We start from the raw sequence: 26,169 nt of genomic DNA on the forward strand, positions 1-26,169 counted from the left end.
AGGATTATTTGCAGCTCCCAAACTTGAAAAATTCCTAATTTCTGCATTGGTTTTGAGGTAGTAACAAAGCAAGATATAATCCAGAGACCTCATCAACAACTCGAAAAAATTCCCATCTAAGATTTAGCTTCAGAGAAGAATTTTATATTTCCAGTTCATTCAGTGATTCTTTGGCAACAGTCTCTCTCACGTGTTTTTATGTAGTTTGTGTGATTTCACATATCTATGTATTATTGTTACTATATAAAGTAACTAAAATAAATGCATATAATACAATCGTTTCCATTAGTAATGGAGATTATGTAACTTGTGAAATTTCCTTGCCAGTGCTGGGAAGACCAGCAGGGAAGGTGTATTAAAGATTACAAAAGCAACACTAGGAAGGGCAAGAGTCATAATTTGCAATATAAATGTGGCAATAGTACAATATAATTTAATCTTTTAAGTGTCCACCCTTCCGCATTTTTAATTATAATTTTAATATTTATTAAGTTACATAAGATAGTCAAGTTATTGTAAAATATAATAAAGCAATTAAGAATGTTTTTAGATCTGAAGACACACCCAGTATTTGAAAATGTCTATTCTATACTTGTCAAACCAGTAAGGCAGCAATTCAGTTGAAATGTATCACTAGTCCTAAGAACATACTGTATATGTAGCTCCAATATTGTTTTTCTATTTCCCAAGCTAAAGCAATGGAAACTAGTAAAAAGGAGTTAACCACTATATCTGCCCACCCCCCTGAAAATTGCCAGCACTGTAGCAGAACTACATATATTCAAGACATTTTCAATGAAAACAACCTAATGCCTGCCAAAAACAGGTTGTGATTCATTAGGTGACAGAATGAGGCGTATCAGTGTTTTCAGATGACATACACAGACCTGCCATAAATATTCTGATCCTTCTCCTGATTAAACCTCTCAGCTCTACAAAAAGTTCAATGAATAAATATTTTGCAGTAGTGCAGTCTCACCTCCAGTTCTTCATTCTGCCTCTGCAAGTCTTCCAAGATTATTTGTAGCTCTTCCTCATCTTCGCTCTCACTCTCACTTTCAGAAGAATATTCTTCGGTTTCGCTTCGACCATGCTGCCGACTAAAACAGATGAGCACGTTTGATTTTTTTAAAGCTTACTTCACTATTTGCCTAGATTGCTATACAGCATTAATCAATTGCCACATAATGGACATGATCTGGAGCACAAATACATGTTTACTGTATGGTATACTGTATATGGAGAAGTGTCACTAAACATATACTTTCAAATATTACACTTAGAACACTTTTCAAGCAGCTACTTACAGAACCACCAAAACATAGAACCACTTCTGTTAATAGGGTAAAATTCAACAGCCTATTAAGTTTACTGGATTTTACTAAGATTCAAGCCAAAGTGTAGTGTTAGGATGATGTAGTCGAAAATAGCCAAATGGTACAATGTAATTATCCTTCCATCACACTCCAGTATGAGCATATTGCTTTAAAAATGTTATTTTAAAATTCAGAAAGCTTGATTCCAGAGAGGTTGTTACCTTTGAATTTCCACTATTTCTGCTTGGAGGCGATCTATTTCCTCTTTTTCGGTGGCAATTTGTCTGCGCAAAAACTGCTCCATTGCCAGCAGCTCTTCTTGTTCTGTCAAAATCTCGTTCTCCTGCAAAAGATTAGATTACTTAAGCCTTTGGTTTATGGATCAGGGATATTACACTGCAATTGCTACCCTTCCTTTCTTGACTAAACGCATGAACTATAGCTTCTAAGGCTGCTGGGCAGGGGGTGGAGAAGGGAAGAGATGGTTAGGATGCTGACTAGGAAAGAAAGCACAAAACTCGCCGTGCCAAGACATCTCCCCATATAATTTTCCAGACCAAGGCATTTATCTCACCAACTGCACAACTTTATGGGAGGAAGTTCAATATACTGTTTGTTCTTTAGTGTACAAAACCACCATTTAGGCAGCTCTGCTTCCTCTCCTGATTCCTAACCACTTGAATGCTCTCAGATCCAGTGGAAAACTGAAGCACTACATCCCACAGAAATCCTGAATAAGCAAATTTGGGACGGCCTGGTGGAGTTTGGGCTGTACTGCATGATTTAAGCTTGACTTACCATAGTTACAGTATTTTGATAACCTTGCCCTGGACCACATTTTTCTCTCTTTATGAAGAGAAGATTGGGACATAGGAAGAATAAATGGGGAGGTGGGTGTTACTTGGGCACTTAAGGGACTGTTTTGGGGTGCATGACCAGAAATTAAAAAAGAACCAAGGATGGCAAAGAACGGGCATGGGATTCCTACAGGTAGCTGAGGAACAAGTAGCATTAGTAGGGATGACCAGTGTAGTGCCAGAAATTGCAGGGACTGCTGGAAGGCAGCAATTCATTAAATTAACCCATACAGCAACTACTGAAAGGGCATCCTGTTATCTTGAATTAACAACATTTCTGTAACAACTTTGTTAACTCAGAAGGCAGTGGTTGAAATCACTGTCTTCCCCCTCCACTCCCAAATAGTGAGGATGCCAGGGGTCTGAGCTCAGAAGGGTCCATTTTGGGATGAACAAGCAGTTCTACCAGCCTCATCAAGTGCTCACCAAGATCACCAGAAACAAAATGACCATTTGGAACTAAGCATGACATCTTTCTAGCCATCCCTGCCCCCTCCCCCTTTCAGATGCTCAATAAGATTAATTAGAATGCACCTACTGTATAAATTAAAAGTTTCGTTAAAGTAACAAAGAATTCTTAAAGTATCAAAGAATTCTTTCAAATATGAATGTCCGTTTTTCTCCAAGTCAGTTTGGAAACAGTTAAATGTTACCTTAATGAACAGTGAAAAGGGGAAGAAGAAGAAGAAGAAGAAGAAGAGGAAGAAAAATAAAAAATAGTGCATTCAACATCAGAAACTACCTGAGCGAGCAGAATATTAATAACTTCTTCATTCTCATTCATTTCCTCTTTGGAAACATCCTCCTTTGAAAGGCTGGCAATCTCTCGTGCAATCTTTGTTTCACACTCCTGCATTGAAAAAATCTTGATTAATGGCCACTGCCAAACATAGCCATATGGTTAAATGAAATTGTATCTAAACAGGAGCTCACAGAGGTTTTTGTGCTGTTATTATACTGAGAAAATATCTGAAGTTTTTCAAACTTCCTAAGGTAGCATTAGTGGGTCAGGTTAATCACTTGCTTTCCCTTCTAGGACAGATGGTGGTTAAATCTGTGCAGCTGCTTTTGATTCTCTGTGAAGAAGCAGACTGTGGGTTCCCCCAGCAGACAGATCAGTTGATTTATGCACTGTGGCAAGCAGACATTTTCACATACCTGAAGATATCGTGATTAACCACACAAAAGGCATTGGCCAATAAAGCCCAAGGCAATTACAACAAAAGTCTGAAAGGTAACCTTGTCAGAAGCTCAAACACCAAACTGTGAAACTGAGAGCCAGAAACTGTAAGCGTCCCAAGAGAAGAGCAGTCATCTAATGCAACATTTCTATCCCATGCCTTTGCAACAGAAACTTAGCACGCTTTAGAAGTGAAATATCAGGAATACACACAATTTTATCATTATCAGATACCATGCTGGTACACCAGGCCATTCATTATTACAGGATTGGGTACCAAGGATCCCAATAATGAGATCCTGGAATTCAACCACTGTTGATGTGCAGCAGTGCCCAGTGTTTAAGGAACTTGAATCCCTGCCTCTGATGCTGTGTTAAGTAAGGACAACTATGCTGGACAGCAATGGTCAAAGGGAATCTCTGATTTAAGGATGGGGAAAAGAAGTAATATGCTGTGATACATTTTGATCCATCAGAACTATGAACAATCCCGCACTAGACTAGTTAAAAGCCTCCATAGCAGAAAGGAAGAACAGCTCTGTCTCCCCTGTCAGGGATAGCATGGTATTTTGATTAAGACAATGTTAGCTACTATTTCTATCACCAAAGCAAAAAACCAAATGAGGCAGCTTAGAAATTATGAGAGTACTCTTCCTGTCCAATTCGCGTGCATTACATGCAAAGAAACTCACTTGTCTTTTAGCTTCTCTTAGCTTCCTTTTGAGAGCAGTCAAAATTCTTTGCACCTCCCATAATCTCTCCTCTTTGGATAAATCTTTGATCCCCGCCTGTAGGTCTCGGTGTAAACAATTCAACAGGAATTCCTAGTAAAACACACACCATATTCAGCAATATTATTCAATTTCTAAGCTTAAAAAAACTTTTAAGAACATAAGAAGAGCCTGCTGGGTCAGGCCAGCAGCCCATCCAGCATCCTGATATCACAATGGCGAACCAGATGTCTATGGGAAGCCCAAAACCGGGATCTGAATGCAATAGTAGTCTACCCACTTGCGAGTCCCAGAATAGCATTCAGAAGCATGGTGGAGGCAGAACATAGCCATTGTGAGTAGTAGCTGTTGATAGCTGGTGTAAACCTGCCCTGTTATTCCCCTGCCCCCCAACACACAATTGTCTATAATGGGAGGGGAAGCTTGAGGCTCCTTCATTTTTAGTTCTTACTTTCCAGTCAAAAAATTCTGGAGCCTTCTTCACCACCTCTTTTATTAAAGAAGTAGAAGCAACTCTGTAGTTGAGATGTATCACATCCTATGTTAAAACCCAAACTTATTTCTTATAAAATGATGATAATTTCTCCTGTATGATTATTTGTCTGGTCAGTATGAAATTTGCCCTGTTTCAATATAATAATTCAACTGAAAGAGCCAAGAAAAGTACAAGTGCACCAACCTGTCTTCTAATTTCTTCTTTGATGCTTTCCTGTGTTTCAGGCAATGCTGGCATTGTTGCCATGTTAGACCAACGTAGAGGCTTTGTCACCCGTTTCAGAATCACATTTCCAAAGAACTCTTGAACATGTGTGAAAAACACATACAAGACACGGTTGCTGATCTGAAAAGACGTAACAGTCAAATTACTACTTTTGACCTTCCTCTCTAATCACTTGGTCTGCAAACATCCACAGCATAGATGCTAAATAATTCTAACAGACCTAAGATATTCCTTCCTGTAACTTCCTGAACAGGCTAAAGACGCAGAGATCATGTTTAAAAATAATTAGCTGTTGAAATGTAATCATGTTAAAATCTAATGTAATCATGTTAAAATTGCGTAGTTTCCCCTAAAAATCACATAATTATCTGGGCGGAAATGTAATGGTCGACGCTTTGATCCTAAACAAGTTACTCATTTATGTCAATTGTAACCATCAGCAAATAAGAATTAAGTTCCAAATTGGCTTTAATAACAACTCCAGGCTGCTGCTACTGTTTGTTAACTCCAAAACTGTAAAGGCTCCAAAGGAATCTGGTAAATGTGTTTTTTGTTTAAACGTTGGGGTCTGACCACTTGCCACCTTCAGGCAAGGAGAAATTTTTATCCAGGAACGGCTGAGTAAATGATCTTACAGTTTTATTTTGTTTTACTTTTTCCTTTAAACTTTTTCCTTGACCTGCCTTTAAGAGTAATGTGGAGTGTTCTGCTCTGCAATAGCAGTACATTTTCTTCCAGTGCAACATGATCCGAAATCAATATTTGAGTTCATATCCACTAGCCTGATATGGGAGGGGTTCTGAGAAGAGGCCAAGGATGGACTAAATGACAGGTAGTTCTAGAACAGTAGAAGAATCCACAAAGGGAAGATGCAAAAACCTTTCTGACAATCTTTCCTTTGTTCTTTTCACCATGATTTGGCTTTACAATAAAACGGCACCATTGGACTTCTCTTATTTAGGCAATACCAACTGCATTGTAACACCAGTTGCTCTAGTACTACAAAACAAAAGGGAAGAAGATTCTGGCCTCTACCAATGGGAGGCTGCACCCCCTGCCTCCCAGGAAGAACACTATGGCAAACAGAAGATTAATTTATTGATCAGAGAAGGAACAGCTGCTCCAATGCTTGCTTACTTCTCCCTTTCCCATTCCTTTTATGAGATGTATATGAGATGTTGTGTCTGCAGGCAGACACTGCCTTATATTTAATACACATATAGGCTTAGAAAATCTTAGGAGCTTTGGAAGTGTAAAATAACAGCAATACTATTATTCAACATTTTAATATAAATGGATTATGAAGGTGACATTTCAAACGTGCACTTCTGACCGCCTAATCCTAATGCCCCAGTTTGATTCTCTTACATAACAGAAAACCAGAGACATCCATCTAGTCTGTTCCTACAAACTTCCTAAAATTGACTAGGCAAGAGCAGGTTTTTAAAATAAAGACTCTGTGCTGTTAGCCTTTGCTAGTCTAAGCACTGGGAAATGGATCCCAGACGAAGTGTTAATTGTATATCTTGCAATTCCAAAATGTCAGAACTCTTAGAAAGCAAAATATTTGCTAAAATTTTATACTGTCAATTCCAGAATCTCCAGCTGGGTTAAAGCATTGATATAATGAGATCCTCTCTATGAAGTCTTTACGTAGTACTTTGTATACCTGCAACATTTTAAAAAGTGCCTTTTTAACTCCCTACCTATAATAAGAATATTCAAAGCATAAAGTACTTTTTATCACTTGTCAGTCATTTTAAAAAACACAAGGAAGTATACACTGAGAAGAGATACTACTGTTCATGGCCTTGAAAACTGATTTGTTTTGGAATCTAGCTGTCACATTAGTTTCCAGAAAAAAATCTGGAGTCTAGAAATATATGACTTTAATTGAACTTAATCCTACATATATAACAAGATATGACAAGGTAATACCATGTTGCATTCATTTTACGTTGGCTGCTAAGAAGGGAGATGGAGCAAAGCAAAGACATCAAAGAACATTGCCTAATCCACATGCCCAAAAGTCTTCACTCTCTCATTGGATTACATAAAAATGACAGTGATATGAAAAAAACAAATATTACCTTGACTTCAATTCTCAACTGGGAATAATTGAAATTCAAAGATATAATGGAAAAAATTTAAACAACAAAAAGTATAACACTATCAAATGATTTGATTTTTGTCTTGACTTTAGTTGATACATTGCACAAAAGGAGTTTCAACCAGAATATCTTGTTTAGCACTTGAACAACTGGTTTGACAGCATCATTATTCAATAATAAAATTAAAATGAGATTACTGTGATTAGTCATTCTGGAAGGAGATCAACGTATGTGATCTAAATTTGGAGCTGTGAAGGTAGCAGGTGGTTAAGCTCTCAGTACCTAGCAAAGTCCAGGTTCTAGTGCTTTTATACTGATATATGTAACTTATCATATGACTAACAGTGTAGCCCTTGTGTACTCAAAAGTTAGTTCACTGTGTTCAATAGGACTTAATACCTAGAAAGTATATTTTCTGCAACCCTTTCTCATGCCTGCATGGCCAAAGGCTTAAAAATGTCAATCATTTGGGATGCCAAAGACAGTGGCTTCTGATTTCAAAATTATCCAAGATTGTAAAGACATTACTAAATATATCAAAGAAAGGATGGCTGTTTTAAGCTTCAAAATCTCAAAAGTTGCTGCTGCTTGGTAAAGCTGGGTTTCGTTTGCATAAGTTTCTTTCCCTGCAATGCTAATCGAGAGAACAGAAGTAATGAATGAGAGCCATTAAAACATTGCAGGAAGAATGGTAAATTATGTATAACTTTAGGGTATGTCAAATAAACCCTCAGCCAAAACAAATATCCATTCTGTTCTAGACCTTGGGAGGCTGGGGAGGAGGACACAAAGAGAACTAACACAGTCCCAGTTTAGGAGTGTCTAACGTGGCTCCCTTGCCTGAACACCATCTGGAACGATGGGCTCTGCAGGTACCATTTTACTGTACACCTGCTCTCTGATAGTTGCACACTGGTCTGGATTATGTAAGAGGGTGACTGGGTACTACCAGAAGGTCATTAAGTTTGATTTGTTGGTCCCAACTAACTATAAATGATAGCTTGGTGCACAATTAATTACATTTACATCCCCTCTTCCTCTGAAGAGTCAAAACAGCTTCCATATGCGTCCTACGCAGATCCGAACTCTGCTTACCTTCAGCAACATATGGATGTAGGCAGGGATATAGAGAGCACAGTGGTTCTCAAAGAGTGTGGCATGCTACGTTGGTGCGTTGGTGCGGCAGGAAAGGATAGCAAGTGTGGCGGGAAATTTCAAGGACAATCAAATAAACACCTAAACATTCCAGTGTAGTATAGTATAGCATCAGAATATATATATTTATTTGCAGAATATGGATAGATCTTTTCAAAATGAAGCACTGCTAGTTGTTGCTTCTTTTTGTGTCCCAATGTATTTCTTATCAATTAAAAATTCAGTGTGGCAAGAGCAAATTGTTATTCTGAAATTGGCCCAGAGAAGTAAGTCTGAAAACCACTAATATATATATATAGAGAGAGAGAGAGAGAGAAGTAGGGAAAGAGAGAGCCTATTATGCATACCTGAACAGTTGGGCTGAGTACTATGGAAATGTTCTGTATATTCATTTTTGTTTCTAGTTCCTTTGCAATTACATGGTCCATGTGCACAATCAGCCAAGAAATTAGGAGATAGTTACACTCTGGTAGTTCTTTCAGGAGACGCTGGCACTCCTGCAATTTCTCAACCTCCAGGCTCTTCCCACAAGCATCTTCAAAGCGAGGCATGAGCTCTTTGGTAAGCAAGTTCTCAGGAAGTTCACGCAGATACTGTTTCAACAAGCTGGCTACCGTGTTAGGCTCATACTCCTCCAGGTTGGGGGATTCTTCTCGGTCGTATGCTGCTTTTAGCTCATCCACCTTTGATTTAATTCCTAAAAAACAAAAAAACAAAAATAGAATTTCACTAAATAATTCAAAAAAAACAAAAAAAACCTAGAGCAATCACACATGTAAAGCACTCTCTTCATTTTGCAAAGTCACAAAACACCAGGGAAAGTACTCAAGTAAGTTTTATTCAGAGCAGACCCATTGAAATGAATGGATCTACCTTAGTTGCGTTCATTAATTTCAATAGGTCTGCTCTCAGGAAAACTTTGTTGAATACCACCCTGGGCTCTTAACTCAAGAAATAACACTACAGCATGCTGACTGTAGATAAGGGTGTGGTGTACCATGGAAGAAGGAAGAAAGGTGCAGTAGGCTGTGTCTGCATGGTTTAGCACTGCGTGGATGAGCCAGAACAAGCCCAAGCAGAACAAACCCACAGTCTGACACCAGCTTGTTATGAAACTTGCCAGTTTGTTTTAAATTAGAATCCATGTTTCAAATGTAGTAACGATCCAGGATTCTGTGAAACTAAACTCTGCCAAAATGCACCGCAAGACCATGACGGAAGAGAACGATGCATGCAAGCCTGACAAGTCACTCAGGCTCATCCTTGGGTGTTAAACCATAGTTTTGTGTATTTTGTGGGTGCATCCAGGGTCTCCAATTTACAGCAAAAGCAGGTAGAGGAGAAACAGCAGAGATAGTGGTTGGATGGTGACTTTTTGATTTGGAAATTCGACCATCTCTTTAATTTGCTTAATAATAATAAACCACACCCATGTTCTGATGTGTCTAATGTGTTGTACACTATCCACTTTCAATCCTTATTTCTAAGAACACACCTGGTCATCAAAGGCCACTAAAATTCCATGCAGGCAAGTGCATGGAATTCTATGCCGATGAATGAGCACACTGGTGGAGGAGAGACAAACTGCTCTTCTGTCCTCTGCCAGCGTGTTCAGTTTCCATGCTAGCCACAGAGGAAGGACAGGCACAGAAATGCAGACGGCTTAAACACCCATCCACACCACTAGTCTGCTAGGAGGCAGGTTAGTAAAAATAAAATAAAGCAAGGTTGCAGGATACCAACTTTTATGGACTTACTTACAAGTCAGTTATAATCAGAGTACTTTACTTCTCTGCATTGTTCAGACTTGCCCGAACACTTTCCAATGCTTGCACAAATTCCCTTTCAAGCTTAAATTCCAAGCAGTATCCATATCTACTACCCAGAGAAGGACACTTTACACTGTCATGATCATACTGCAGCACAGCCTGGCATAGTAAAGGATATAAACCTATGAACCTCAAAGATCAGAAAATTATATTTCTGCAAGAAATAGTGACATAGTGTCAATAAAAGTGTGGCTATGCTTTCATATTTATGTTTCACTAATGTGCAATGTTTGCACTAAACATCTCTTCAAAATATTTACTTCCTGTGCAGTTTTGTCTTTAAATTCCGCCTTGGAATTTGCATTTCAGTTCCTGTCAAAACAGCTCGTGCATTGCATTTCAATCACGGGCATGATGCCTCTCACAGGTGGCATTCACAATTCAAAATACAGCTGTATAATTAAATAAATGACTCGAATCATTGTTACTTTTATGTGGATCAAGGGTTACACAACTACTGTGGCTGCTAATTATCTTGGCATTACCACCGGGGTGTTTTCTTCAAATCCAAGCTAAATCCTCAACTGCTATTGCAACATTTCCCCCCTTTTTTTTTCCAAGATACCAGCTAATGAGGACTTTGTGTATAAATTCCATTTGGAAGAAAGTAAAAATGAAAGTGTAGGAGGGAAAAACAGCTGAAGAATATGTTCTCTCCCCACCATATGCCACTTGACAAATCACTATTTTACTTGCTAGCACTGAATCTTTTATACAAAATAATTAAAAATATATAGCAAACAACTGCAAGGTTCTTAACATCTCTGATTAGATTATATTCTCACAGTCCTCAAACTACTTACACCACTCTATACCATTATACATACTGAAGTCACTACTCCAGAGCAAGCGTTGTGAGGAATGCAGTTGGGAAGTGCCATGTGCCAATTTTCTCTTTCTTTTTTTTTTTTAAAAAAAATATTTATTAAGAATTTTTCATTTACAGTAAAAAAAAAATGAACATAACATTGATATCACATATTTTCTTATCACTTCTGGACTTCCTCACATCTCCTGCTCCTACGTTCTAGTTTAATACACTTAAAACAACAATTTATTCCCTTATCTCCATCCTTACTGTCAAATTTCGAATATATTTCAAATTTTAGATACGTTTATTCCAATCCTTACAAAAGAAAATTTAATTTAGCCTAATAATTATCTAAAAAAAATAAATAGGTTTTTCATCTTATATTTAAATTATCTTCATGATTTACTTCATCTATTTTGATGGTGCCAATTTGTCTAAAATCAAGCATCCTGCTTAACATTCATACAGTTTACAATATTTTTGCAGATAAAGCTTAAATTTTTTCCAGTCCTCTTCAACGATTTCTTCTCCCAGGTCTCGGATTCTGCCAGTCATCTCAGCCAGTTCCATGTAGTTCATCAGTTGCATCTGCCATTCTTCCAGTGTGGGTAGATCTTGGGTTTTCCAGTGTTTAGCAATAAGTATCCTTGCTGCTGTTGTTGCATACATGAAAAAAGTTCGATCTTTCTTTAACACCCCTTGGCCAACAATACCCAAAAGGAAGGCCTCTGGTTTCTTAAGGAAGGTATACTTAAATATCTTTTTCAGCTCATTATATATCATTTCCCAGAAGACCTTCACCTTAGGACAGGTCCACCAAAGGTGAAAGAACGTTCCTTCATTTTCCTTACATTTCCAACACTTATTATCAGACAAGTGGTATATTTTTGCAAGTTTGACTGGGGTCATGTACCATCTATATATCATTTTCATTACATTTTCTTTCAGAGCATTACATGCAGTGAAATTCAACCCAGTAGTCCACAACTTTTCCCAGTCCTCAAACATAATATTATACCCTATGTCCTGTGCCCACTTTATCATAGCCGATTTAACCGTTTCATCTTGTGTGTTCCATTTTAACAGCAAGTTGTACATTCTTGAAAGTACCTTGGTCTTAGGCTCTAGCAATTCCGTTTCTAATTTCGATTTTTCCACCTGGAATCCTAATTTTTTATCAAGTTTAAAAACTTCTTTAATCTGGGCGTAGTGTAACCAATCTCACACTTTATCTTTCATTTTCTCCTGACTCTGCAATTTCCAATTGTCTCCTTCTTTTTCTAATATTTCCCAATACTTTGGCCATTTGGCCTCCATATTGAGTCTTTGTCGGGCCTTAGCTTCCAATGGTGAAAGCCACCTTGGAGTTTTATTTTCCAATAAGTCTTTATATTTTGTCCAGACATTAAACACTGCCTTTCTGACAATATGGTTCTTAAAAGCCTTATGAATCTTAGCCTTATCGTACCATAGATATGCATGCCAACCAAACGCATTGTTGAAACCTTCCAAATCCAATACATCAGTGTCCTCCAGAAGTAGCCAGTCTTTTAGCCAGCAGAAAGCTGCTGCTTCATAATACAGCCTTAAGTCTGGCAGGGCAAAGCCCCCTCTTTCTTTCACATCAGTTAGTATCTTAAACTTGATTCTGGGCTTTTTGCCCTGCCAGACAAATTTGGAAATATCTCTCTGCCACTTCTGGAAGCATTCTGTTTTATCCACAATCTGTAATGTTTGAAACAAAAACAACATTTTTGGCAATACATTCATCTTTACAGCGGCGATTCGGCCTAACAAAGAAAGTTTCAATCTTGTCCAACTTTCTAGATCTCTCTTAATTTCTGACCAGCATTTCTCATAATTATCCTTAAACAGATTTAGATTTTTTGATGTTATATTTACCCCTAGGTATTTCACTTTTTTAACCACATTTAACTCTGTCTCTTTCTGAAACCATTCTGACTCTGTATCTGTCAAGTTCTTTCCCAATACTTTAGTTTTCTGTTTGTTTAATTTAAATCCCGCCACCCGGCCAAATTCTTGGATCAATTGTAATGCTTTTTTCGTACTTGGCTCTGGCTCCTGTAGGGTCAAAACTAGGTCATCTGCGAACGCTTTCAATTTGTATTGTTTCTCTCCGACCTGGCCAATTTTCTCTTTCTATCAGAAAGACTGAACCATGTTGTTGTTGTTTTTCAATTGCTCTACTCAGCAAGCAGGTTGTGGCAGATGGCTGAGGAAACCGCTTGGAAATCAGTGCCACTCTAGGGAAGCATGACTTTAATGGATCTGATAAGACACTGTGCCCTCAAACGCAAAAGACTAGATTTGCTAACTTACGGCATAATCTTATGTGTTCATTGAAAAGGAAATCCAGTCAAATTCAAAGGGCTTACTTATAGGAAACTGGGCATAAAATTTGCAGTCTTAATTGCAGTGGTATTATATGTAACTTGTTAAAAAAAACCACCCACAATCAAGCAATTTATAAATTTTATGAACTAGATTAAAAAAATGAACATTTACCCAGCAGCAAGCAACACTGAACACAAATGGCGGATGTATGTAGAATTGTGTCTTTAACCTCTTGAACTTTAATATAAGCAGGCTAAAACATTTTTCAATTATACCTGCTTATCAGCAATCCTTCCAGCCTTAAATTTAGAGCTAGCCTAAATTCAACAGCAGCTAAACATATTTGGTTTTAGGAAGCTGCAGGCATTTACAAAGTCACATGAAGTTTTGGGCAATGTGAAGGTGGAGAGCCCCACCATGCCCTTTGGGTCAAAAGACAGGAGGCAAAGCAGAGGAAAACTACCTTTAGTTGGGCCACTATACCTGAAACTCTGTAGATGCCTTCGCATTTCATGCCATATTTCTCTACGTAATCTATACATTCCCGGAAAACTGCTGGCAGGCGGATGCCATCATACAACATGGTCCTTTCTGCTGCATCTGCCAAAGGGATACCAAACACAGGGCGAGGCCTGGGAATATCCACCTGCGGTATCTCTGCCTCTTGAGCTGGTTTCTTCTTCTTCTTCTTCTCTTTCCATTGTTTCACAACATCCGCTGCTGTCAAGTCTTTAGATTTTTTCTCTTTATGTTTTTCCTCCTTGTGCTTGTCCTCTTTATGTTTTTCATCTTTGGGTTTTTCTTTTATCTTAAAATCTTTTTCCTTCTTTTTGGAGAAACTTGGCTTCTTGAAAACGTGGATCCCTTTGGAGCGCTTTAACTTGGAGGGGCTTTCAGCTTCATCCCCAGAGCTGTCTTCCTGGAAGGCTGCATAGCCTTCCGCTGTTAAGAGAAAAAGGAAGACATGAAGGAGGGAAAATATCAAACACATAATCTACCTAGAAAAGCCAAAAGGCAGAAAAATGCTCAGCAATAATGTGCTACATACACAGATTATTTGCAGAATTATGCAGGACTTGGAGACAATTCTGATGTATTTTCTTCCCCTCAATAATGTACATGAATTTTTAAAAATATTACTCTGGTATGAAAGCTTCATACACAAGCAGAATCACTTGATTACCTGCTGACAACAATATGCAAAAATGTACAGTTTGAAGTTTAACTCCAACTTGCAATGCAAGCCTAAGCCAAGACTTGAATATCACATTGTGTTCAGCGGAGTTACCGTATTTTTTGCACCATAACACTCACTTTTTTCCTCCTAGAAAGTAAGGGGAAATGTCTGTGCGTGTTATGGAGGGAATGCCTACGGGTGGCATGCCTACGGATTTTCCTCCTCTAAAAACTACGTGCGTGTTATGGTCGGGTGCGTGTTATAGAGCGAAAAATACGGTATTCCCTGGTAAGTAAACTTAGTACTGGCACCTTAATGTTTTTCATCGTTTCCTCCTAAAGTAAAATGTAACATCAAAATCAATACAGAACTGATGCTGTAAAGTGATATGAATGGCACATATCTGCTTATCTTAAACCTTTAGCAATATTCCAGGATCTGCTGTAGACTCTTGTAAAAAAACAGAATGTGCAGAGAATCTTGAAGTTTGTATATGATTCAGGCCTATGTGATTTTACTTGGGTAGACACTTGCATCCTGTTGTATGAATTTTCCAGTTTGGTTACCATTTTCTAAGATGGCCAACAGGCAAACAGGGATATGTGATAATTTATGAATGAGTGCATATATAAAGCTCATTATGGTGGCAAAAGAGTTTGTTAAACAAGATGAGTAGAAGAGCGATTGCTAGTCTCTATTACCACCAGGAGGGTCTCACGGATAAGAAGCAGAATATGAGCAGGAAGACTCAGATTCAAATCCATGCTAAGCTTTGGAAATTTAATGGATGCCATTTGGCTGGTAAGCCTATCTTAGCCTAACCTACCTCAACAAAGTTATTATAAGGATTAGTGTGTGTGTGTCTGTGTGTAGGTGGGGCATGTACACTGTCCTGCCTTGGGTTCCTTGGAAGAAGAGTTGTATGAAAGTGAATAAAATTATTTAATAACCATTGCAATCAGAAACAATATTCAAACAACACACATTTGCCACTAATAAATGGTTTGAACTTTCATTTGTTATTAAAGAAGCATTATAACACAGTTGTTCATACTTGCAAAACGTATAGAAAATTAGTCAGAACTTCTTGAACTTGTACATTTGTTATTTTCATCATAAATATTAATTATAAGAATCATTATTATTAAAATTAGAATGTCAAAAATATATGTATTTTTGCAGTGAATATAACACACTGTCATGGCATCAGTTTAACATCTTTACAAGCACATCTGAAAATCAACCTGCAAAAAATACAAATAATACAATTCTGCTGCATTAAAATGAGTGAGAGCTTTGCTACTAACTTCAGTGAGAAGTGGATTGCATTGCACAAACCACTAAGTTAACTGCTTGGAATAAAAAGGCTAGACCAGATAATCTAGGCAAACCAGATATTCTACAATGTAAAAAATTAATGTACAACCTCTAAAAAGAAATAACTTACTTTTCAGTTCCATGGGCAAGGTTGTCCCAATCATTCTGACAAATCTCTAACTACATGTGCCCATTTGGATTATGTAAACTGCACAAGAGAGTTCAATTCCACAGCCATAAGACAAACAAAGCTTTGCTGCAAATTATCAGGTGCTTTACTTTGCTGCCTCTGAAATAAATGCACAGGAGTCCAATAAGCTACACCTCTTCTGCAACTAGCCCTGCCTACCCTGTAGGGAAGAACAAGAAAATAAATATCTAAAACACACCCATCACTTATTGCAGCACATATGCTAAGACAGAGGAGGAAATGGCTAAAAAAAACCCTGAACTAAATTTGATGGAGAACCTGCTAGAGCATTGGTTCCCAATTAGCTAAGTACTGTGGACCCCCTGTTTTTCAAAAGCCAAGCCGTGGACCCTACTTTTGAAAATTTTGATATATTTATGGTAGTTTTTATGTGAATGGTGCCCTGGGTGAGTTACGCAGACCCACTGTGCTAGAGCGCTGAAGTGATATTCCAGCATGAATGTCAGGCCACCAAAGTGGGGGTAAGAGCTCTGTATCCACAGATGTGGACCAACTTGGAACTAGAATATATGGTCCATAAATAGATTGCCATGGTACAGCCTTTTAAAAACATGCTCAATGAAGAAGAAAATCATGTTTTTCCGGCCTTTGGTTTTTTAAAAAAATGATTTAACAAACCCCAAATTCTGACTTTTAACTTCTCTGTTATGAGAATACCCTACCATTGTCTCACTATAGATGAGATTTGGGAACTGCCTCAGTACAGTAAAGACCTGACCCAACATCCCCAGATTAAAAGATCCCCGATTGGACCAATGGCCCTGGTTTCCAGCAAGTATTCCACTATATCACATCTTTATTTAACCCATTCCTTTAGCTCAACTGTATGTCCCAAATCCTTTCTACAAATCAGTTTTCTTTATCTCTTGCCTTCTGCTACGCCCTAGGACTGAGAGTAACCAAGCCTTGACCCAACAGCTGCAGCCCTGCACTAAAAATCAAATCCAAAATGACCTAGGGATGCACACTTACTTTGGAGTAAGCGCCACTGAACATGGTGGGATTTATTTCCAAGCAAACATTCATAGCCTTCTGCTCTAAGTTTCTCTTCAGATCGTATAAATCTTTCGCCTTTTACTGCTCTAAGAAACTCTAATTCTTCACATTACTTCAAAAACCAGCAGGCAAACAATGCTGCCACTTTTAAAAGAAGGAAAAACACACAGTTGAAGTCCGAAATTCTGGGCTCTCATATTTGTTTAAAATATTTAATAAATAAACAGCTACTGAAATATTAGATCCATAATTTGAAGCTAAGCATCTTGAGTTTTTCTGAATGCCTACTGATACTTCTGTATACACAAAAATATAACAGCATCACAGTACAGAATGTTCACCACAGGCACCAAGATAAAATGTAACTTTTCAAAGAATTCAAACTTTGATTAACCAATGTGTTTTGCAGAATACCAAAAATGGAGAACTAGCAATCCCTAAAAAATGTATTATCAAGCAGCCATTCTGACAACTATGGTACTTGTAGAAGGAGAACAGATGTAGTAGAATTAGCGCTGAAACAGTGGATGTGGATAAAAATGCCAAAAGCCGTAACTCCCAATACAATTAGAGAAGCAATTTCAGAACTTTTTGACAAGGCTTAGAAAACAGTTGTCTTTGGAGATTTTACTGCTAATGCCATTTTTTTGCAATAAATTTATTTTCAGATAGCTAGACAATACATGAATCTGTCACAACGGAAACCAAAGGGAGAAATTAATGTCAACAATTTTAAATGAACAGAAGATCGATTCATCAGTCTTTAGTTATCTACACATTAAACACAGGTTGGATGGCAGTAGTGGCCACAGCATGCACAGGGCTGGGAAAAGGCATTGCTGCTACCTCCCCCTTGCAATATTTAATCGTTTAATCATTTGCACCTGCAAATGCCAAAGAAAAATGTCCATTTGCAAGCGAGGTTTCATACCAAACTGCACCTGTAAATGAACAACTTCAAGGGGGCTTTTAGAACCAATAAGCTGATCTGCCCCAACCACCTTAAAAAGAGGCCCAGGGAGGGATGGCCCAATTTCTGATTCAGCCCTTGGGCTGAAAATGGTTCCCCACCTGTTTTAAAGTGATGGCATTAGCTTCAGACTGTAATTTTCTTTAGCTTAGGAAGCCAAGATATGAATGAGTATCGTACACTTGCAGAGAGCTGTTTTGCTCCTCCCTTTGCATGAGCAGGCAAGTAAGTCAACAAGTTTCTATTAACAAGGGTTTCCCATTGTTTCCAAACCAGGAAACTACACTTAATGCTTACAAGCATGCATGGAATACTAAGGCACTGTTTAAAGTTGGTTTAATATCCTGGTTTGTTTGGAATTTGTTAACCATAGTTTCCCAGTACAAACCTAGGTTAACTGAGAATTCCAGGTTTACTTCCTGGATCATAGGGAAGGACTGAGGTGGCTCCATGAGGCTTGTTCATACCTCAGTTAATTATGAGGTATGATAGTCGATACACAGCCATGATGTCACTGCTGCAATTTGGAAATATTTTTATAGTCCTCATTTAGATGTCATGAAAGCCTTAGCAGATTTACAAATAATCTTAAAACTCTGATGGATACGAAGGCATCACATACCAAAACATTTGATTAGAATTAGCACAGATTTTATAGCACCTTATGACTTAGAAAACATTTACATACAAAAAAACAACAACCTGTAACACTTATGAAATACATTTACACTTGTGGTGCCACACACACTGATAACTAAATGAATAAATTATATAAAGGGCTACAGTATAATCACATCTTGCACAGGGTTAGACTCTGGAGATGGCACATATACTCAGCCCACCCCCTTGAAACTGTCACTGTGCGACCATACTTACCTTCTCGAGCCAATGTGCCAAGTGGACCTTATACCCAAGGAAGGAAGAGCTATTGAGCTCTTTGCCTTGCTTAGCGGGCAAGTCATGCTCAGCTTGTGGTCTCTGGGGTGCTCTCGTGAGATCTCATGGGGGCATCCACATTCCCACAAGATCTTGCAAGAGCATCCCAGAACTCGCACACTGCGCAGGACTTGCCTGGCAAGCAAGATGGAGAGCTTAAAAGCTCTTTCCACACTGGGAAAACCCAGTGCAAAAGGAGCCTTTAAGTGTGCAATTAATTCACGCAATTTCAACTGGCCTGCTTTCAACTGCGCAAGACTGAAATCACACTCGTTAACTGTGCACAAGATGTGATCGTGCTGTACATTAAAACACATGCACACAAGTATTGAGTCATGAAAAGCAAACTGTAAATACTAAAAAGCACACTAGTAGCACACAGATTGGAAGAGGAGAAGGACTACCTACTTCTTTTCTCCTTCTTTTTAAATTTTCCTTTCTTCTTCCCATGTTCTTTCTCATCATCAGACACAATATCTGGAGGCTCATGCAGGCTGTCATGAGGTGGTGATGGCTCGCCAGTTCGATATAAGCCAGGGAATTTTGTTGGGCTGATTTCTTCAGAGCTCGGGGTCCGAGCAAGACTCCCGCCATGCTCTACTCTGCGGTGCTCACTGGGGCTGCTGGTGGGAGGCAGGAAGCACTCCGTCATTCTTACTCTCTGGCACCACAGCAGAACAATATCCTGTTACCTATCCATTATGCCTGCAATAAAAAGAACACAAAGTATTTTTGTCGCTGCAAAATACTATTATAGTGAGAGAAACTGCTTTCAATACAGCTCTATATGTATTACACTCAATATGTATTACACTCAATTTCACTCAAGAATTCATCACATGATATAAACTCATGATATCACATACATTCAGATTCAAGTTTAAAAATCTGAAATTCAACTGCAACCATGAAGTACAATTTCAATTTTCAGAATTTGTTAAGAGTAGCTTCCTTTACACCCCACATTCTGGCTCATCACAAATCATATACTCATACATCCAGGACAGTGTCTTCTACGAGTCTGTATCAAGTTCAGTCCAGTATTTTGTTTATTTTGGATATGATTGGTATGTGGCACTATGTTGGTTATAACTTGTCCCCAAACAGATACAGAGAGAGATGCAATGCAATGCTACCTCACTGGGAACTTTCTACTAGAAGAGTAGACATATAATCTGTGGTGGCCCAAAGCTTATTTTGAAGTGTACACCCCCAAAGTTTCTGATTCTCTTCTACATATTTTGGTTATTACTGGCATTGTATATGTTAAATGACAGAGCAGAAGCTATTGTGGAAACATTTTAAAGCTTACAGTTTGGCATAATTTTATGGATATAGATGCCATGGTTCATGAGACAGGAGGAGAATGACAATGGCTATTTTTGAAAACGTGTGCAACCTAGGGTTTTTCCATTCCAAATTATATCTTCTATGTCATCCAAGTAGAAACTTCAATCAGTAATGGACTTTCCTGTAGAAGTCTATTACAGCAAAGGGACTATGGATCAGATGGAGAAATCTGACATCCACTTTCGACCTGAAGCAAACTGTGCTATTTTTAAGTTTGACTACTTTATCCTGTTAGCCCTGTTATGTATTTTTTTTTTTTTTAATTGTGTGCTGCCTTCTGCAAGCCTGGAAGGGCAGAGTACAAGTACTTTAAAGAAAGCAATACAAACAATGCAATACAATGTTATCCCAGCACAGCATGGTTAATGTGATGTTGGAATGATGTACATCAGACAGAAAATTCATCAGTCATCTCAGCCTTGCAAGTGCACTTTTTTTTGCAAGCGGTGAAGTATTATAGGATTTCTAAAGTCAGGACTTTAAACAAAGGGACCTGAAGTTCAAAATTCAATGCAGAAGAGGGAACCCTTCAATATTCAGAGGTACTTTTCAAAGAGGTCTGCTAATCTCAATAAATCTTAGCAATTTGAAGATCCCCCACCCCACCTACTCTTCATACTTCCTTTTCTCCCTGGACCCGAGTTCTTGCCCTACACTCCTATTAGCTAATAATCTCTCCCCTTTTATGTCAATTCTGAGAGAAGAATTCTATATCTTGGAACAGGAGGTAAACCTAAAACAAGAAGTATAAGAGTACACTAGTTTAAAGTATGTCTGTGCCAATTTCCTGCATGCACATTGTTTATTTCCATCACAGAACCTGGATATTGTCTTAGGGCAAAACTATAAGCCTTGTTTGAATCTCTTGCCTTAGCTATCCTTGCTGTCAGACTGACTTGCATTTATGTAAAGAACACTCTGTTCTCTCTCAGCGCTAAAGTTTATCATGTGTAGACTATACACTGGTAGAACATGTTGTTATTTCAAAACCAGAATCATAGAACAAAAATTATCAGGACAACTCGTAACTCCCATGTGAATCACTCTCTTGCCTACTATTGCTTATGAAAGTCTTACGAAGGTCCTCCAATTAAGTTGCACAGCCAAGAGCAAGTGCCAAACCACCAGTGAAGCAACACCTTGGAGATTTAGATAAGGAGTATGAAGCCATGGAGTTTATCTCTCTCTCCTTCCACACAACTGTTCCAACAAAAATTGAATCCCCTTAAAATTACTTCAAAATAAAAAATAAAAATGGGAGCTCCTACCATAGATGCCATGTCTCTCATGCAGTTTTGGCCCTGAATCAAACAGCTACTGCTACCTAATCAGAAGGTAACTCATTCTGAAAACATAGCCTTGCATTTCAGAATTGAAGTTTTCTCAGCTGAACCTGCAATCCTAGCATAACTGAACAGACTTAGCCCTCACTAAATATGCACTGAATTGAGCTTCATGAGTCAAAACTTAAACCACTTTGCCCTGAGTAGCCCCACTGACCTTGAATGACTAAAAGCTAGAAAAGTGTCCATAAGGTGCCTTTAACTGTAAGTGGGTCAAAGGGAAGGAATACAAAGAATCTATGTATCATAAACAAACCTGATTTGACCCATGTCAGGTTCCTATTTTGTTAACAGCACAGCTGCAACTCTTCAAGTCCATACACAGTTTGCTTTTTAAGCAGTTTATTAGCAAACATTCAGACACAGTATAACCTTTATCATAAGTTCATTTCAAAGTCATGGTACAACAAATAACAAACACTGAACAGTTCCACTTTCTCTGGTGTTGCAATGTTCTGGGAAACATTTTCTTATTCCAGATTCCTCATTTGCTGAGCCACAGCTAATATCTTGTGTCCACACATGCTCAAATCTGGCAGAATGTTTGCCTCAATAAAAAAGAAAAAAATATTATCTGGATGAACAATTCAATTAAATTCAGAGAGAGAACTAAGCACATACGTATCTCCCACTGAAGTCAGTGGGATCTAAAACTGAATTGTGGCTAAAATGGGCTGGGTTACACCAAAAAATATGAATGGGGAGAACACTGCTTTCCACAGCTTTGAGGAAGCATTTTACTTTGTGACATCTGTGCAGAGGTCCATATTTTTTGGCTGGCCTTGCCTGCAAAGCCAAAAATTATGGTCACAAAAGCTCATCAGATGAGCTCTATTATGGAGAAGCAGCCAGAGAAGCTTCCTGCCAACCTTTCCTAAAGGAAAGAGAGGAGGTGGGAAGAATGGTAGTTTTTGCCTGATGCTTAGCAAAGGTTCTCTGATCACAAGAAAAATTTAAAAATGATACTTCCCCATCTCTTTTCCTTGAAAGTCAGGGCATGAAATCTGTTCTGATCTCAGTGGTCGGTATACTAGCACAGCGCAAGTAATGTAGATATGGGATACAAAACAGAACATGGGACTTCCAAATTAGTCACCGATTGGAGGAAGAAAAGCTTTCACTGTGAAGCAGGAAGGCAAACTTGAAATTGCTTTAGTGTGCTTTAACAATCGTCAGGATGGGGTTACTTGCACTATGCAAGCTGTATTTACTCCTGCTGCTGCACTGATCTTCCTCTGTTACTCAAATATTACTAGAGCTGTGGAAGATCCAGCCATGGAGCAGCTGCAACCATGTAGCTCGGGTAAATATATAACCAGCTACAGTTTGAAGCACTTCCAAAACCTTTAGGGAAACTGTAGCCACCTATACAGAGATCATTCTGTGTGGCTAAAACAATTCCTTGTGTTAACAAATGCACCCAACAGGACACATACAAAAAGAAACCTTTATTCGAGAGAGTTCTTTGTGGTGCTGAAGGATATAAGCAGCTGCCTTTTCCCAAGCCAGACCAATTGTGCCTGAATGAGGACAGTCCTGTCTGACAGTAGCTCTCCAGGATTTCAGAGAAAGGTATTTTTAAACTTTTTTTTCTTTTACAAGGTGCACTGGTATCTTTAGTATTTGCTCTGTTGCTAATAACAAGCATTCTGTGTGACCAACACAATTACGAGCATAGACACAAATCTAGAAATCTTTTAAAATATATCACAGTATTTGTTTCTTCAACTAATCCTGGTATGTTATGGTTTTCATTAAATACAGAAACTAAAGTATGTTATAAACGTACACAAAGGAGGCAGTAGTGCTCCTAAAGAAGCCTTCCTTGGATCTTGAGGTGTTTGACAACTACCACCCTTTTGGGGGTAAGGTGCTTGAGAGGGGGCTGGCAGACACTCTTAGAGGAAGCTGATGATATTGACCCATTTCAGTCTGGGTTTGAGCCTTGTTTGGGAACAAAATCATTTTTGGGTGTCCTGATACATGATGTCCTTCAGAAGCAGGACAGACCTTGTTGCTCTTGCTTGGTCCCTCAGCAGCTTTTGATACCTTTGACTATGGCCACTTCTGTGTTGTGAGTTGGTGGCACTGTGTTGAAGCGATTCCGCTCATACCTAAGGGGCTGGATTTAGTAAATAGCATTAGGGGATTAGGTTTTCCCCTTTGGCAGTTGCACCGTGGGGTGCCACGGGGTGCTTTTTATCCCCAATTCTGTTTTATTTCTGTTTGGCTGCTGACACATACCGTATTTTTCGTCCCATAGGACGCTCCGTCCCATAGCACACACCTAGTTGTCTGCTTCAGGGCGCGCCACGCGCCGGGCAGCAGGCTGCTCCCCACGCTGCGGATGTCTGCCTGGTGCGAGGGGCGCTCTGTTTCAGGGCGCCCCGCGCGCCGGGCGGCAGGCTGCTATCCGCAGCGTGGGGAGCCCGGCGGGAGTTCCCGCAGGGCTGCCTAGGCTGCGGATGTGTTCCCGAAGCGCCGGGCACTCTGCTTTCAGCGCGCCCGGCGCTCCAGGAAGCAAGCTGCTATCCGCAGCCTAGACAGCCCTGTGGGAACTTCCGCAGGGCTGCCTAGGCTGCGGATGTCTTCCCGAAGCCTGGAGAGCGAGAGGGGTCAGTGCGCACCGACCCTCTCGCTCTCCAAGCTTCAGCGAAAGCCTGCATTCACTCCATAGGACGCACCCAGATTTCCCCTTCATTTTTGGAGGGGAAAAAGTGCGTCCTATGGGGCGAAAAATACGGTATATGAGCTTCTGTAATCCTTTTATTAAAAAAATTAAATCCCTGTTTATTTTTGCACATCTAAGTAACTAAGAAAGGGTACATGGAAGACTGCAACAGTTACTCCCCCAAAAAGAAAAACCATTACATAAATGCATCCTGAATCACAATAGTTACCACTGTGTTCCCATTTCATAAGTTTATTTGATCCTACAAACAGGATGCTTGTGAATGGGGGCTGGCTGGTTGCAGTTTAACATCATTAATTAGTTATCTTTTAACCATCCTGCCATAGTCTCAAAGGGGCATGTTTATGCATTAAGAGAGTCCACATAAATAGTCACTGGGAGCATTAAGCAGGCAAAAGTGGGTGGGGGGAATGATGGTGAGTGGAAGATACTCGGACGACACACATTTACTCAGAGGTTAACCCCACTACATGCAAAGGGCCTTTTTAACATGTTAAGCGTGCATAGGATTGCAACCTGAACCACTTGTTGCAGAGTATTTATTTATTTCATAAAATTTATACACCGCTTGAGTGCAACCCCCCCCCCAAAAAAAAACCACCTCAAAGCGGTTGATAATGTCGACGTTGCTTGCATCGTTTTCATCCCACCCGCAGGGTGTGCCAATATGCCAACACCCCATTCAGCAATCCTGAGGAGAAAAAGGGAGTGGCAGCCTGAGACCCAACCGGGCCTCAGTCACAAGGCGCCCCCAGGCGCTAGGGGGCGCTGCACAGGGATACTAGCGCATGCGCGCCGCAGAAAGCGCTTCAGTTAATGCCCTTATCCCACAGGCTCGGCCACATTTCCCTCCCTCACCCCCTTCTCGGAGGCAACGGAGCTGATGTGAGGGAGAACCCGGGTCGGGTGGGGAGTCCTCACGCGCATGAGCATGGCCCCAGCACTGACCTGAGCGGGTGGGTGGGGAGCCCGTCGCTGGCAGGACGGCTGTGCTGAGCCTGGCTCCTCTTCGGCCTCATCCGGGCCCCGCTCCGCGCCCCATCCCCTCGCCGCCCGCTTACAAGGTCGGGTATAGGGAACAGAAGGAGGCAGTTTGGAGGCGCATGCGCGAACGCCCTTCTCTCCTCCTCCCCCCCGCTTCTCCGGCCTGTTTCTTGCAGCCCTTTGGCTATCGAGGGCAGAGGCCGGAATTAGGCAGCGCACGCGCATGACGCACAGGGAGGGGCTGTCGTAGTAGCTGAGGGAGCGAGCTACCCAAGAGGAGCGGAGAAGGGAGCCTGCGCCTGCGCACTTGTTCTCCCTATTTTTATATAACGGGTAGAAAGTCCCGCCTGCCCTTTTTTTTTGTTTGATGCATTTTGGGAGATGTAGTCTTATAAGGGGGGGTGTGGAAGCGAAGGGATGGTTTGAGCCAGGAGCACGCATGCGCATTGCATAGGCGTCCGAATTAACGTTGAATTTACGCTCAAGCGGTGTCCCTTCCTCTGTGGTATAATTCGCTTTAACAAAATTAGAATTTGCTCTGCCTGTCACTGGCTTTGGCTCTACCTATTGTTGGTCTCCCTTCCACCCTTTAAATTTCAATGGGCACCAGTAACTAGAGATTCCAAATGTGAGGTCATTCCAGAATTCACCTTAAACAGAAGATCAAGGACAAACAGGGTAGAGATGAACAAAGTAAGTGAAAAAATGTAATATGTCTAAGAAAGACTATAGCTCACAACCCATTTGGGCATTTACTAGCATTTCAAGGAGAAACAACTTCTCAGGATCCATCTGAGCATGAATGTAAATAATAGGCTGGTCCACAATAAGAAGTTTATGTGCAGTGCAGTCCTATTCATGCTTGCTCAAAAGTAATTTCCAGTTCTGTCAATGTGCCTTATTCCTAAGTAATTGTGCACAGAAAAGACAGTAATCTCTTTGGCCAACAGGTACACAATAACACACCTCTCATTTCCGATCTTAGCAAACGGGCAAGAACATGTTAAGCTACATAGGTTTCTTATGTAATTCAGTATGGTGAGATCTCTGTCCCTTTCAGCTACAGTACACTCTAATCTGGATCTAGTTATTTCAGGAACAGTCTCCCTCCCTGTTTCTTATAATTA

At 39.8% G+C, this 26,169-nt stretch overlaps 1 protein-coding gene across 2 annotated transcripts in view; it reads right to left on the minus strand.

Annotated features, from left to right (window-relative positions):
- RALBP1 (ralA binding protein 1) overlaps positions 1-25,287 on the minus strand; it is a 29,154-nt gene extending 3,867 nt beyond the window's left edge. Inside the window, exons 1-9 of one of the 2 annotated variants that reach the window (XM_079982939.1) lie at positions 25,007-25,287; positions 19,082-19,378; positions 13,550-14,008; positions 8,419-8,768; positions 4,764-4,925; positions 4,046-4,177; positions 2,916-3,023; positions 1,538-1,659; positions 980-1,100 (exon numbers count right to left, since the gene is read on the minus strand). In XM_079982939.1, the coding sequence (XP_079839065.1) occupies positions 980-1,100; positions 1,538-1,659; positions 2,916-3,023; positions 4,046-4,177; positions 4,764-4,925; positions 8,419-8,768; positions 13,550-14,008; positions 19,082-19,325 (1,698 nt within the window). In that variant the 5' untranslated portion in view covers positions 19,326-19,378; positions 25,007-25,287. Of the gene's footprint in view, positions 1-979; positions 1,101-1,537; positions 1,660-2,915; positions 3,024-4,045; positions 4,178-4,763; positions 4,926-8,418; positions 8,769-13,549; positions 14,009-15,690; positions 15,859-19,081; positions 19,379-25,006 lie in introns of those variants that run through there. The other variant, XM_079982940.1, reaches the window with a different exon arrangement.
- Between the last annotated feature and the right edge of the window lie 882 nt (positions 25,288-26,169).

The sequence above is a fragment of the Podarcis cretensis genome (genome assembly GCF_951804945.1).
Source record: "Podarcis cretensis genome assembly, chromosome: 7".
NCBI classification, from domain to species: domain Eukaryota; kingdom Metazoa; phylum Chordata; class Lepidosauria; order Squamata; family Lacertidae; genus Podarcis; species Podarcis cretensis.